General features: G+C 46.3%; 1 protein-coding gene across 5 annotated transcripts in view; it reads right to left on the bottom strand.

The window, feature by feature from the left end:
- Positions 1 to 14,898, bottom strand: part of LAMC2 (laminin subunit gamma 2) — a 57,808-nt gene that overhangs the window by 11,360 nt on the left and 31,550 nt on the right. For all 5 annotated transcript variants that reach the window (XM_070590985.1, XM_070590983.1, XM_008521758.2 and 2 more), the window contains 11 exons: positions 14,157 to 14,255; positions 11,372 to 11,508; positions 10,458 to 10,580; positions 9,392 to 9,581; positions 7,022 to 7,134; positions 5,861 to 6,079; positions 5,062 to 5,247; positions 4,189 to 4,434; positions 1,952 to 2,097; positions 808 to 958; positions 284 to 489 (listed from right to left, as the gene is read on the bottom strand). In XM_070590985.1, coding sequence (XP_070447086.1) covers positions 284 to 489; positions 808 to 958; positions 1,952 to 2,097; positions 4,189 to 4,434; positions 5,062 to 5,247; positions 5,861 to 6,079; positions 7,022 to 7,134; positions 9,392 to 9,581; positions 10,458 to 10,580; positions 11,372 to 11,508; positions 14,157 to 14,255 — 1,816 coding nt within the window. The remainder of the gene's footprint in view (positions 1 to 283; positions 490 to 807; positions 959 to 1,951; positions 2,098 to 4,188; positions 4,435 to 5,061; positions 5,248 to 5,860; positions 6,080 to 7,021; positions 7,135 to 9,391; positions 9,582 to 10,457; positions 10,581 to 11,371; positions 11,509 to 14,156; positions 14,256 to 14,898) is intronic.

Here is a 14,898-nt window from a genome sequence, read left to right as displayed (position 1 = left end):
TGGCAGCCCCAGGTACGCAGGTGCAGATCCCAGGCACAGACCTCCACACCAATCATCAAGCCATGCTGTGGCAGTGTCCCATATACAAAGTTGAGGAAGACTGGCATGGATGTTAGCTCAGGGCCAGGCTTCCTCAGCAAAAAAAAAAGAGGACTGGCAGTAGTTAGCTCAGGGCTGATCTTCCTCGGAAAAAGAAAAAAGAACATGAGCCAATGATGTCTGTAGGTGAGTCTCCCAGCACAGCAATGACTCTCAGTCCCCTGGCTAACCCAGTGCCACCTACGGTGTTTTGCAGGGAAGCCTCACTTTCCTCCAGGCTCAGGCGCATCTGAGTGATGAGCCTGCGAGTATCCTGAACTTGGTTCTGATACTGACTGCCCAGGGCCCGAACTCTTTCCACAGTCATCTTGAGGTCATCCAGGCGGTCCCGGTAGCTATTCTCTTGAGTCCTTGCCTTGGCCACCCGGAGATTGAAGGATCTAACAGCATCTGAACACCAACAGAAAAGGGAGTCTGAGCACTTTCGGGGTCAGCATAGAGTAATCAAACACAATGGAGGGTTGAAAAAGCGACTTTGACTGGCTTATGGCAAAATGGTAAAAACCAGTATGTGAATGCATGCAACTGCTCTTTTATCTCCATCATTCAGGTCCCAGAAGAATGCCATGGACAGTCCTTCCGCCTCTGCAAGGGCTAGGCAGAGACATCTGCTGAACCAAGACCCACAGAAGAGTCTCTGACCCAGCGTAGCAATGCTTTCTAGGACTATACATTCTCTCCTGTCTGAGGGGAAGTTGGCCTCATCACCTTGTGAAATCTGGGCTTCTCTCAGAATGTCCCGAAGGGCCTGCTCAGCCTGCTGCATCCTGCCTTCCAGCTCTGCGTTGGGTACTGCTCCACCCTGAGCCTTCGAAATCAGGGCCTCCAGGATCTGGAGCTGCTGCATAAACTGATCCATCTGAAACCACACAGGAAAGAGGATCGGAACAGATGGCAGAGATCATGGTCCTAGAGGATGAGAGCTGAAAGCCCAGAAATGCTTGGCATGTCAGGGCAGTTAAAAGTTGAGACTTTAGAGCCGAGACTCCCTGAGTTTGAATCCCGGCCCCACCACTCACTAGCTGTGTGACCTTGGGCAAGTCACTTTCTTAATCCATAAGAAGAGGATAATAATAATAATACTTCACAGAGTTGCTACTTGGACTAAATGAGTTAATATTTGTATAGTGCTTAAAACAGTGTCTGGAACAAAGAAAGTGCTACAGAGGGCTAGTTAAATAGATGAACTTTTTTCAAAGTTGAGTTTGTTCTAGATTTGGGGTTCTGTTTGGGCGCTTTCCTCCTCCACCCCTCACCCCAGCAAAATACTAATAATTAACAACAACAACGTCAATTTCATTCTTCTCTGGATTTTGAATGATAAATTTCTGGAGGCCATTCGTGTTTGGATAGCCTCAACCCCTTCTGGCCTCCTCCTGTCTCTTAAATGTTTATGTTTTCCTTCATTTGTCTTACAAGGACATCTCTTGGAAGAAATCCAGTGGCATGTTATAGTGAAAAGAGCACTGAACTTAGAATCAGGGGACATGAGTGGGATTCTCGGTTCCACCTGGCCGTGTCATTTTGAAACATTGCAAATTTTTCATGATTTTGTTTGCTCAGTGAAAACTGAGGTCAGAATGCTTTTTCTCCCAACTTAAGTATCATGAGTACCAAACGGGACGGTATCCACAAAAGGGGTTTTGAAAATGGTACATATGAGAACTTAAACCTGAGGTATTATTACTATCATACAGAATTTTTTTTTAATACAGTAATTTTTAAAGAAAGAAACAGTAACCCTCGCCTCATCTCCAGCAGACTAGTCGGGTCCTAGGTCAGTGACAGAACCACCCAGTAGACACTTGATTTCACTCTAGGGACAAGGGTTGGTAAGGGGAAGCACGCACACCTGAACCTTCACTTGATTATAGCAAGCTGGACAGCTGGTCAGTGCCGCATGCTCACAGCTGAGGCCACCAAAGCCTGGCTTGCAAACACAGCTGCCATCACTTCGACACTCCACAGGCTCCGAGCCCACTGGGTTGCAGTTGCAAGCTAGAGACAAAAGACAGACAAATAGGAAGTATTCATATCAAGCCAATTCCAGAAACTGGAGGTGGAGCAAAGATAAAAGGAAGAAGTTCAAGTCACCAAGGGCAAGGAATCCTTCAAGAATTCATATTGTGCCAGATTCATCTCTTGGTTCAGTGCCTCCAAGCACATCCTAATACGGACAGGTCTTAGGAATATCTGGCAAGTTAGGTTGGTGGGTGTGTGGATGAAGAGACATTAAAACAGTCCATCGTTCCTGGTGACACTTATTTTCTTCCTCCTAATAAATTGTAAGCCTTTTGGATATTCTTCAGGCACTCTCGCTTTGCTCACAAGGAGAATAACATTTCTTCTGGGCCTATTATATGCCAGATATATACATCTGCCTTGCTTTTACAGGTGAGTAATATGAGCTCAGAAAGGCTGAGTAACTTGTCCAAGGTCACACAGCAGGTAAATGCTAAGCTGGAATGAGAACTTGGAAGGAACCAATACTCTTTTCCTTCTGCTCTGCTGCCTTTGATGTAGGAATTGCAGTAAGAAAGCAGTACCTTTATTCATTCAGTGAAACTGGTTGAGTACTTACTATGTGCCACATTCTGTTCTAGAAGCTGAGGATATAACAGCAGGTGAGACACAGCTCTGACAGGGTTACAATGATTCTCTGGGTTGCTCTATCTTCGGTGCTTGCAAATCACTCGGCACATAGTGCTATGACCATATATCTAAGTATTATCCTTATCTGCTTACATATTTGTGTGTCTTCCTGGTTAACATATGAGCTCTTGGGAGCTGGGGCTGACTTGTTCACCATTATAACCTCAGGACCTAGCTCCACACTGGGTATATGGTAGGTGCTTGACAAAAGATAAGTGAGTGGAGAAATGTATGGTCTAAAGCCAGTGAAGTCTCTATTACCAGCACCTTATAGCTAGAATTATATAGTTTACAGTGTACTTTCTCATATGCTATTTTATTCTGTCTTTGCAACCACTTTGAGTTAAATGTTATTCATCCTTATGAGGAAACAGGCTCAGAGAGATTGATATAATCGGCGTAATACAACAGGTATATTAAAAAACTGGACTTGAACTCGATACTGCTGATATTGTGTGGCCTCTTCCTGTCATGGGCTACTTTCCAGCACATCATAGCTCACCCCCAGGTTGGGGTCAGGGCAGGTGGGATCCGTGCCCTGAGTAGAAGCCTGGGCTGCAGAGAAGTCCTCCGGCATCTCCAGGGGCGGAGAGCCTGGTGAGCGGGCAGGCACGGGCTCCCTGCAGCCCTCCTAGGGAACCAGGAGTTCTCCATTCTGGGACCCAGAGCCACTCTGGACCTTACAATAAACAAGCTTCTGAGTTCCGCACACCAGGGCTGGCCTGGGACCTTTATGACTAAGAGTGAGTCTGTGGGCAGGCCAGCTCCCTAGAACGGAACTGGCCTGTAGAATATAAATGTGCAATGGCTTGAAAGGAGGGCTGAGCAAGAGGACCGATCTGTACGTTCACGCTTTGATCTGAAGCAGCCCTTAGGAATGCTCCACAGTAGCTGCTGCTTTGAAGGCAAGCCTTGTTAGGAGAAGGGTGACGGTTCTCTTTCTATACATCAATCACACTAACTTCCTGAGAGGGTCTCTTAAACTGCTTTACTGCCCACTCCCCTGCCCACTTCCGTGTGTTCAGGCTGGGTCTCCAGTCATTTATTACTCTCCTGTAACAGGTTTGGCAGCCACTTTCCTGCCTTCCAGCCTTGGGATTGGGCATAGGACGTGGCCCCATTTTATCTCCTCTTCCACTTAGGAATGTAAACCTGACCTTTTCACTTCTCCTACCCAGCTTTAACCCATTCACCATCCTCCAGCTCTGTCTTCCAGACAGAGCTGCGGGGGAAACTGGTCTTGAGGCCTTTGACAGGTGAATGGTCCAGGCTGTTCATGGACCGGTTGGTCAGAGAAAGCAAAGTAGCATCACAGTGTTACCTGCTGTTGGCCTTGATGACTTGTATGTTCTGACGTGTACACACTAGCAAGCTTATGCGTACACACACACACACACAACCCCCCCCCATACAGTCTGTCTGGGGACGCAGGCCTACCTCGACACTTGTCTGCTGGATTGGGAGCCAACGGGTCCCCATAGTAGCCTGCTTTGCACTGGTCACAGTGGACCCCAGCTGTGTTGTGGATGCACTTCAGACACCTGCCTGTCAGGCGGTCACAGTTCCCGGAGGCACTAGGGTCCACGTTGTTGTTGCACTGACAGGGCTGACAAGGCCTCACTGGGCCACGTTCCCCGAAGGGGTCCCCAAAATAGCCATCAGCACAGAGCTCACAGCGGGCACCTGGGAGGAACAAATGGCCAAGGCCAAGTGGTTATCGACTGGCAGCGAGACCAGATGCAGAGGCCTAAATACAAGCCACATTCTAGAAGAGCTTCCCACCCTGGACCCCAGAACCATAGCGTCAGGAGCAGGTGCCCAGGGAGGGGGTCTGCTCTTCCACTCGCGTTGGTCCCAGACTTTAGAACGCAGCGCATCTCTACGAGGCCTCCTGCCAGTTAGCTAGACGGGAGACGGCCAGGTTTCGAGCAACACCACCAAGCCTGCTGCTGAAGGATTAACTCTTCTCTCGGACTGGCCAGCAGAGAGGTGTGACATTTAAAAGGTCACTGAGTGTTCCTTCTTTACCTTGGTTCATTTTTAAAAACTTAGTTAAACCATGTATTTTGTCTGAAAACGTTATGCCCTAATTACAAACCTCCTGAAACAGCTTTAGATGTTTCCTCCCCATACATTCTGCCCTTCCTCAATCTACCTCACCTCTCGGGCATCGAAATATTCCTATCTTTAGAATGAGCCCATTTAGATTAACCCCCAAGTAATTATAGTTCCCTAGACATTACCTGGGAGAGAAACTATTTACGCAAATTCACAGCATCAGGACAGGGTGAAGCAGGTCGATGGCCTTACCAGTGACACCCTGGGGGCAGTTATTGCACACCACCTCCTCTGTCTCAGGCATCACGGAGCAGCTGAACCCATTGCGACAGGGGCACGGCTTGCAGCTGCGGGGGTCTTGTGGATCGTTGTAGAAACCAATGGGGCAGTCAGCACACTCAGGGATGTCAGGGTTCTCATCCCCTGAGTAACAGTCTCCTGGGAGGCAGAGAAGTGAGCCAGGTAAAACTACACGCTTCCTTTAATATGGATGATGCATGGGAGTCAGAGCTTAGTAACTCAAAGCTGCCTTTCTGAAGCTTTCCCCAAAGTATCTGAGCACTGGCATTCACCTTTGCCCCCGTACCAACTCTAAACATGGCCACGACCCTTGACTGTCACCCTTACTCTCCCATGCTAAGGAGACATACAGTTCCTTTACAATCCATAACTGAATGCTGCTCCCCCGTCCCCCAGGGCCTGACACCATTTGTCGGCACATCCATTCAGGCCCTGTCATCGCCTTTGATCTCCCTATACAATTCTTGCAACTCGACACCAACTCCCCTGCCCAGCACTGAACCATGACAGCCACTTCCTGTAACCTAGCACCTTTCTCACAACCTTGTGGCATTTCCATAATGAAAAGGGTTGAGTGTAATCAAGCGCCATATCCATCTTCCCTGACTCCAGCCCTACTTTCCTTAACCCTTTCCCATCTCCAAAATGAGTTCAGGCACAGCCTTTCTTACATAGCGCTTTCTCTGCCACAGGAGACCCCAGCCACCTGGCTGCACCCCCAGCCACCTGGTCCAGGTGTCATTTCACTCACCTGTGTCTGGATCGCAGGCCCCTCCCCCTTGGCAGTTACATGGAATACAGGTGCCAAAAGGTCCCAGTCTGGCTGAATCTCTTTTGTAGCCGGAAGCACAATCCTGGCAGAACTGCCCCTTGTAGCCAACAGGGCATACACATTGTTCAACCCAGGGTGCTGGGGCTCCAGAAACGGGGCGGGCTGAAATCAAGGTCACGTTGTCAATGTACCCAGTACCTGCAATAGAGAGAACAAGTTAGAAGTAGCAAGTGGTAAGGCCTAAAGAGCTAAAGTCAAGGCTCTCTTTGGAGTTTGTTTTTCTTAACTCCCTGTCAAAAACAGGTGGTATTCACTCGCTATGCTATCTGTAGAGGTATAACAGTCCACCATGCCTGAGCGCACAGGCTCTGGTATCAGAAAAATCAGGGTTTGAATTCTAGCTCCACTCTCACTAGCTGTGGGAACTGGGCAAGTCACGTAACCTGTCCAGGACTGTGTTTCGTCAGCTGTAGAAGAGAAGTAACACTGGTGTCCAGCTCCTATGTTTGTGAAATTAAATGAGACAATGTATATATTATAATGTGCCTGGCACAGAGCAAAGATTCAATAAGTTGTCAGTAAACACCTTTTCTACTTCTTGCTCTTTGCACTGCATCAGTGGAATGGAAGTAGTGCATGCCAGCCATGCTTCCTTTCCACATGGGTGCTAAAAAGCTGGAGGAATTCTCATTTAAATAATTCCAATCAGGATTAGGAGGACCCAACATGTTAAATTCGATAAAAGGAATTAACAGAATACATGATGATGTCCAAACACAGCAGTACTGAGTATAATCCCAGAGGAAAAGCTACTCAAGGAGTAGAGGGCTGTGTGGTAGATGCCGTTTCCCAGCCAAGGGAACGTGCCATTTGTTGTAGATTATCTTCTTCAAATAATCAGCTTTCACCTAAATGTGGAGACTCTTTTAGCAAGGTAGCATCATTCATTCTTCATTGGTGCTGACCTCCTTCTGGAGAAAAATTCCTTTTTTAAAGCTTTTTCTAGACTTCACCAGGGACTACATCAAAACCATCAAGCAGTTGATCTACTTGTCTCGAGACTGTCACCACCTTAGGGAGTTGAAACAAATTCAACTAAAAACCTAAGAAGAGGGAATTTCATTTCTCTCAGTCACTTACTGTATTCTCCGTAGGTAGCTCGGATCCGCAGGGCTGTGAGGTTCCGCAGTAACCTCCGATACTCAAAGTAACTTAGCTGGGGGCTCCAATTACTGCTTGGATGTTCATTTAATCTGCATGATTTAAAACCAAAAGCTTAAATATCCAACTCTTATCAAATCTCAGAATTTGTATACCTGACACAAATTATGCCTGAGAACGTGGGAACAGGTAAGCCCCTTCGAAGCTCTGCATAAAGGGGCTAAGGACGGGTAGCAATCCTGGTAGGCAAGAACTTGGAGCTTTCTCACTCCGTGGGGAATGCAAGCTCCACAGGACATGATGGAGGACATCCTAGTGTAGGAAGCCGTGCTCCAGCGGTCACAGCATCCAGTGCTGGTCCAAGTCATCAGAGACCACCTTCCATTCTTGGCCACACAAAACCTAACATCAGAACCATCTTTGAGCTCAAGAAGCTCTGATCCGCAAGAGCTACCATTCATTTTCGGTTTTGTTGTTTAAACAATTTATCTGAGCATGTTTCACTTGCTATTTTCAAAAGTCAGTTTCCACCTTCTACATTGTCCACATCTAATACTTCTTAATTTGGCATCATAATGCCTCACTGCATCATATCACCAGGGCTTGTGCCATTCTCATTAATTTTGTTGTTTTCTGAAATATCTCTTCTAGGAACAATTCTACACTGTTTTGTTCTATTCACTAATTTGCTAAACAAAAATTTACTGTGCACTTGGTTTGGGCCAGATGATGTATGAGGCTGGAGGATACAAAGACAACTAGGGCGAGGTGATCAGCATCCAGGCAGGGGAGTCAGTGGGTAAACAAATACTTATGATATGGTGCAGTGAATGCTATAACAAATGTATGTACAGAATGCCGTAGAAACCCATGAGTGTAACTTTACCAGGATTCTGAGAAGGCTAATACAAAGGAAGAAGCTTGTAAGCTGAATTTCAAAGAGGGAGGTTCACCAAGCTGAGAAGGTGGGAATGGGTATTCAGGCTGGGGTAGCTGTGTGCATGTATTATTAGAATAAGTTGCACTTAGTTATTTAAGTACCCCTTGTGTGCGTGCTGTGGGTCGTCCATTCTCCATCCCCATCACCTCTGCCCTGTGTTAGGCCCCAACAACTCTCACTTGAACCACTGCAACTGTGTTCTGATGGCCCACTTAAGGACCCTACTGAACTATTTTCCACACGGTATTTCCACCCAGCCTTCACACCTGATCATGCCACTTCTCAACTTCTAATCTCTCAGTGGCTTCCATCATCTTGCCATCATGAACAAGATCTCAGCACCTTGACATGACATACAAAGCCCACCATGCTGGGTCCTTTTCCAGCCTGTTCAATCTTATCTTCCCATCTCCGCTATAGATATGCTGTGTTCCAGCCATAAATATTGCTTGCCAATTCTTTCCGTATTCTCCCTTTCCACGTCCCCACATATATTCCCATGTACAGGTTGTCCTGATTTTCCTCTTGGAAAAGCCCTGTGCTTCTTTCTGTTCTCAGCCCACACACTGCCTCCTCTGTGGCACTTTTCCTGACTCCTCCAGGCAGAATTAGGCACTCTTTCCTCTCCCCACAAGTCCCCATGAACTTGCACCTCCACTAAAGTGATTATTGAGCTGTATTCTGTTTGCTTTTGGACATGTTATATATCTAACTAGACCAGGAACTCTTGGAGGACAAAGACCATGTTTCTTCATCTTGATTTCCCAGCCTCTAATGTAGTACTGAGCACTTAGCAGGCACAGCCCGCTTCCCTGACCTCTCTATACGCACCATTCAAAAACCCCATTCTACAGGATAACCTGCAACCTCCTTAGACACACACAGGGACGTCCATGACCTCACCCCCGCCGCCTCTTTCTCTGACCTCACTTCTCACTGTATTCCTCTCCCAGATTCCATGCTCCACTCATGCTTAACTACTCGGAATTTCCTAAATGCATAGAACTTCCTCAAGCATGGTACCGCCTCTGCCTTGGTGACCCTTCTCCCTTTCCTTCCTTAGAGAGCTGCTCTTCACTTGTCATATCTTCTTGAGAAGCTTTCCTTGATCACTCCAATGTGGGTTCCTTGTGCCTCCTGTGTGTGTTCAAAACACCTGTGTTTCGTCTATCTCGGCACTTAGAAGCCACACTGGAATCATCTGTTTATTTTTCTCTCCCATGAGCCTATCAGGGGTTTAAGGGCAGGAATCATGTCCTGTCTCAGCACATAACACCATGTCTGTATGTAAAAGTACTCAGAAAAGCTTGTTGAATGAATGAATGAATGATGATTGAATGAATGAACAAAGGAACTGGACTTCAAGCACAGCTTGCTCTATTTGACCCACTTGTAGTCTCTCTTTTTACCTGAATGTGTAAGTCTTGGTGATCCCACAAGGCAGTGTCTTGCTAAGTGGCATCAAGGGAGCTGTGATCCGTAGACCAGCACCTTCCAGGATCACGTCATGGGCAGATGGGTGTCTGCCTCCCCTATCCACACGGTAGTCAAAAGATAGGCTTTGCCCGTAGCTCACCTGTTGATTCCCAAGAAATTTGGCTGTGAAGTAGAATTTGAAAAAATTGAGATCAGTTTTGAAAGTGGAGAAGCAGACTAGTGAGCAAGGTTGCATTACTGTTGGCAATTTCTGTTGGAGTTCTACGTTCCCCACCCGCTGCCCTGCCCGAAGAGGGCCTGGCCACACTGCTATTGGCTACAAGGAGGGTTAGTTACTAAAATGCTAAAAGGGCTATTGTAAGACAGTTCCATCTATTAGATGATTCACAGAATGGCCCTCAAGACAGACCAAGATGTAAAGTTCCCAGGTATACCAGCAATAGTGCCATTTGTCACAATGTTTTATGGTTTCCAGAATGCATTCACAAACATCACATTTGATGGCAATAATTCTTGGAGGCAGACATTATTATTCCCATTTAATAGCTGAGAGTTAAAGTTTGGAAAGGTTAAGAGGACAGCTTGCCCAGGAATCACGTATTAGAGCAGGATAGGAACTAGGATTAGAATTCTAGCCAGAGCTTTTCCACCCAGCTTTTCTATACCACTGACTAACATATACTTTTTAATTTACAAGTACTTTAAAGCTTTGAGAAATGCCTTGTTTTTGCTTTTCCATCTGCTTCTCAATAGACCCACAGATTTGACCGTAGTCCTTATTTCTTGTCTTGGTGGGAAACCTAGAAACTCCCCATCTGATTAAAGTAGGAACCTCCCCCGGGGTCTGACCACCTGGACCCCCCGTTCTGCTCTACTCTGCCATGGCTATGTCAAATGCAGCTGAAGCCCAGCTGTCTTCTGGAGATACTACTGCCCTGAACACTGAGTGAAAGGGTTGCCACATCTTCTAGCTCCATTTTCCTATCCTGACTTCCTTGTCTTATAAGTTGGCTTTGATAGGAAAAAGACCATACATACCAGGAGCTACAAAATAGACAGGGTCTGATCGTCGTGCTGAGCTAAATATATCCCGATGGCGCTGTGACCACTGGAGCTTTGCAGGAGACCCGTTTCTTTGGACAGCCTTCCAGCCATCAACATCTGGAAGACAAATAAAACCATTCTGCATTCAGACAAACCTCATCATCTGTTGAGTTAAACAAGGCAAGACTTGCTTGCCAAAAAGTCCTAGCACTGAGTAGCAAGTGAGGTTTTCTTAATATTTCCACGTTTGTGTACAGTCCTCCAAATTCCCTATGTACCTCTCTACTTGGGTCTCAAGTTCACCCGCTCCCACCCTACAGCTGCTTGGACTTTTTGTCTTTGAGTCTGACTCTTGTAATAAGAGAGCGTGTTTTCATCTGCCTGTAATTTGTATTTTTATTTTATTTACTTAAACAACGTCTGCCTTAATGAGGTAAGAGGGTCCAGTATTTCAAAGAGAAACTCAGAGTTGAAATTATATCAATCTCCCATATTTTTATAGTGTTTTGTAGCTTGGTAACTAATGTTACATATATTAACTCAATTAATGTATGTGACAGCAGAATTAGTAGTGAATGTGAATTCCAGGAAGACTTTCATAAACTCCCCAGTCCAAAGGAATGATTCTTTTGTGGTTTTGAAATAGAGGGGGATGGGAAATACAGGGAGATGAAAATCTGGTCTCTTTAGTTATTCTTTTAAGTTATCACACGTTGGTATGAGTAAATTGTTCAGCTGTAACTTTTTCGAGACACAAGGGTCTGCCTTAATGCCCTGATGGAAGAATGTCCATTACAGCTAGAAGAGAGTGTCTAAAGATGACTCAAGGATCCCATCCTGTGGTTGTCTGTGAGCACAAAGCCCTATGCAGTGTTACAAACAAAATCCTAGAAGACAGAACACTGTACCTTGATGGAAGGCAGAGATGATTTTATGGACACTGTAGTCCCCAGAGCTGTGGCAGCTGGCGGAATGCCCATAGCAAAAACACTGGGTACAGCCCTGAGGGTTTCCCCCATCCAGGTGATAGTAACCTGGTCGACACCTGCAGTGGCGTTTTAGAAATCACGACAATATTATAGGTTATTTCTTATTCCATATAGAGAATATGATGACTGATCTTTTCCACTTTCTCTCCCACCCGGCACTATTAATTCCCAGAGGTGGGAAATATTACATTGCACATCCCACCCCCACTCCCAGACCACCACGTGGACAATCAATCACAGCCCCCCACTGAGAGAGCATGAGGAACATTCACTTTCTCTCCTTCTGGTAGAGCAGAATCACCTTTGACTTGATTGTCTCGAAACTTAGTGATTTTCCCATCCTGGCTGAGGAATGGAGTGGGGGTCACATGGGCAGGAGAGGGAGGGGTGGGGCAGGGATATGCAGAGCTGGCCCTGTCCTGGGGCAAGTGTTTAATGGGGGCAAAAGAGTGGAAGGTGCAACATGACTAACAAAAATGTACAACTGAAATCTCACAAGGTTGTAATCTATCATAACATTAATAAAAAAAAAAAAAGAGTGGGAGGTGTAGGCCAAGAAAGGAAAGGGAAATGCTCCAGCCCCAGCACCCCCTCAACTGCACTGACCCCCCTATAAGACCACTAGGTGTTGCCCACCATCACTCCCCCTTGTACCTGGGCTCTGGCCCATGGGGGAAAGGGGCGGGTGAGGATATGACAAAGAAGGATGGCTAGAGGCTGGCCCTCTACAAAAGCAAAGCCTAGGCTGGCGTTCCACCTCCGCTCCAAGCTCAAGCTCTCCACTAGCTTCTCTGAGAGCCACAGCTGCCAGACAAATCCCAGATGTTGGGGTCACAGAGAAGAAGGTGAGAGGGACTTGTTTTCAGTCTGTTCAAGTTAACTGCATCCTTCTACATGAAGTAACGATAGTTTCAATGATCATTTATTTAGCACTTACGACATGCCAGGCACCTTATGTATGCTCTCTCATTTAATCCTCACTACAGCCCTATGAGATAGGAATTGTTATTTTCAATTTCTTAGATGAAGAGACCATGGCCAGAGAGACATGTTTAGGATCATACAGCTGGTAAGCGGTTGAGGCAAGATTCAGACTCAGGTACATCTGCCTCTAAATCATGTGGTCTAATCCGCTGGCCCAGATGTCAGGAGTATGATCATTGTGCAAAATCACAGAAGAGCAGGTTAGCTGTGAACAGTAGACGCTTCAGTGAACGGCTATAAATAACTAAGCATTGTGTTTTCTCTGCAGAGAAAGGGTTAAAAAAAAATCAATATGGTTTCTCTGGAGGAAACCTGTAGATTAAAAGAGATTGAAAAAGAAGGAAAAGAGAGAGGAAAGGAGGGGAGGAGGGGAGGAGAAAGGGAGGCCAAGAAAGAGTAGGGAAGGAATGATAAACGAAGGGGGGAGGGGGAGGGAAAAGGATCAGGCAAGACTAAACACTAATGTTTAGGGATGCACTTGGGTAATTATGAAGAAAACAAAGAAGTGATTAACATGGAAGTCAGAATAGGGGTCACTTCCAGGATTGGGATGGAACCTTTATAGCAAAGGTCTATTTCATATAATTGGTGGTGCTGACATTTGTTTTATGTGGCTTTCTATTTCTGTGTTATGTTTTGAAATGAAAAACGTTTTAAAAAAGTGACGCCTCTTTTCACTCTTTTTTTTTGAGGAAGATTAGCCCTAAACTAACTGCCAATCCTCCTCTTTTCGCTGAGGAAGACGGGCCCTGACTAATATCCATGCCTATCTTCCTCTACTTTATATGTGGGACGCCTGCCACAGCATGGTGTGCCAAGCAGTGCCATGTCCACACCCAGGACCTGAACCAGCGAACCCGGGGCCACCAAAGCGGAACGTGCTCACTTCACCGCTGCGCCACCAGGCCGGCCCTCCTCGTTTCATTCTTAAGCTATACGTCCCTACCCTCACCTCAGCCAAAAAGAACCCCCTGAAAACCCAAGCTCAGAATCTATCTGCCATTCCCTCTGCCCAGATATAAGTACTTGTCAGGATGCCAAAGAACTGCTTTCTTACTACCTTTGGAGCCAAACTCACAGCCCTCTGCTCACAACATCTCAGGGGAGGGAAGTTTTAAGTCGGAGCAGTTTGTACTTAAGGAATGTCCTGCAGCAGCAGCCGAGGGTGGATCGCTCTTTACCGCGCCACCTGCCCCAACATGGCGCGGGGCCCAAAGGGCTCTTACATCTTCCCGCAGTTCATGTGCGTGCATGTAACCGCCACCCCATCCCTGGGCGGTTCCTTTTCTGCACACGATGGTTATATATGGCCATACCACATTGCCATATTCCCTCTTACTAGGATTTTCCCAACACGTTTAATTAGGCCAGGCCTTTTCTGGGGCTGAGTTGAGTCTTGTGATCTCATTATTGCATACCACCTTGTATGGGAGCACCTGGGATTCAGAGCCAGCTGGCGAGGGGACTCACTGGGGCCTTGTGCCTCTGCCACAGTGTAAACAAAAAGAAGGGGCCACGGCAGAAGCGTGGAGTCCAGTGAGATTTGGGAGCTCAGCTGTATTTAAAAAAAAAAAAAGCCTAGTTTTGAGGACCGAGGACAGGAAGGTCATCAACACTTGTTAAGTATTCCTTTTCCATAGTTGCACTCGGAGGATGAATTCTCAGGCTAGCTGCCAAGGGACTCTCCTGCTGTGTCTGTAGGAGCACAGTTCACACTGACCTATCACAGCGCTCTCCAGTGACAGCCGGCTTGCAGACACAGCGGCCTGAGTCACAGGGCCCTGAGATGCCAGCTGGGTCACAGTCACACTTGGAGTCTCTGGGAAAGAAGACAAAGAAAATTAGGAATGTGTTCCAAATGCTTTGCAACTACATACATAAAGATCAAGTGCTCATAAGCAAATGTCAGCAACTTGAACAGATCTTTCATCTTCAATGACGCCTCTCTTAGCCATCCTGTCCACACTAATCTCTCTCAGACTCTTTAAGGACTCATTTGTTTCTGCCAGTGCTACTCAAAGTGTGGTCTGTGGGCGACAGCCAATCTGTGAACTGTTTGCTACCAACCCCTAAGGAGAGGAGGGGTTTGTGCCAGAATGTAAACCAAAGTCCTCACTAAACTGTTGAGTTTAGTTGACTGGTTCAGTTGACACTTTTTAAAAATTTATCATTTGTTTCTCTATTGTTTAATTCAATACTGTCTGCTTTCATCATGATTGATTCCATCTACTTGTTTTAGTTCCTTTGGTTCTTTCTTTTGGTAACACTTCTACTGAGAGATAATTCACCTACCATGCAAATCACCCATTTGAAGTGGACAATTCAATGGTTTTAGTAGAATCTCAGTTATACAACCAGCACCACAATCAATTTTAGAACATTTTCATCACTCCAAGAAGAAACCCTGTGCCTTTGGCAATCATCCCCCAAGCCCGAGGCAACCACTAATCTACTTATGCGTC

The sequence above is a fragment of the Equus przewalskii genome, chromosome 23 (genome assembly GCF_037783145.1).
Source record: "Equus przewalskii isolate Varuska chromosome 23, EquPr2, whole genome shotgun sequence".
Classification (NCBI taxonomy): domain Eukaryota; kingdom Metazoa; phylum Chordata; class Mammalia; order Perissodactyla; family Equidae; genus Equus; species Equus przewalskii.
This window is presented reverse-complemented; position numbering and strand designations above follow the sequence as displayed.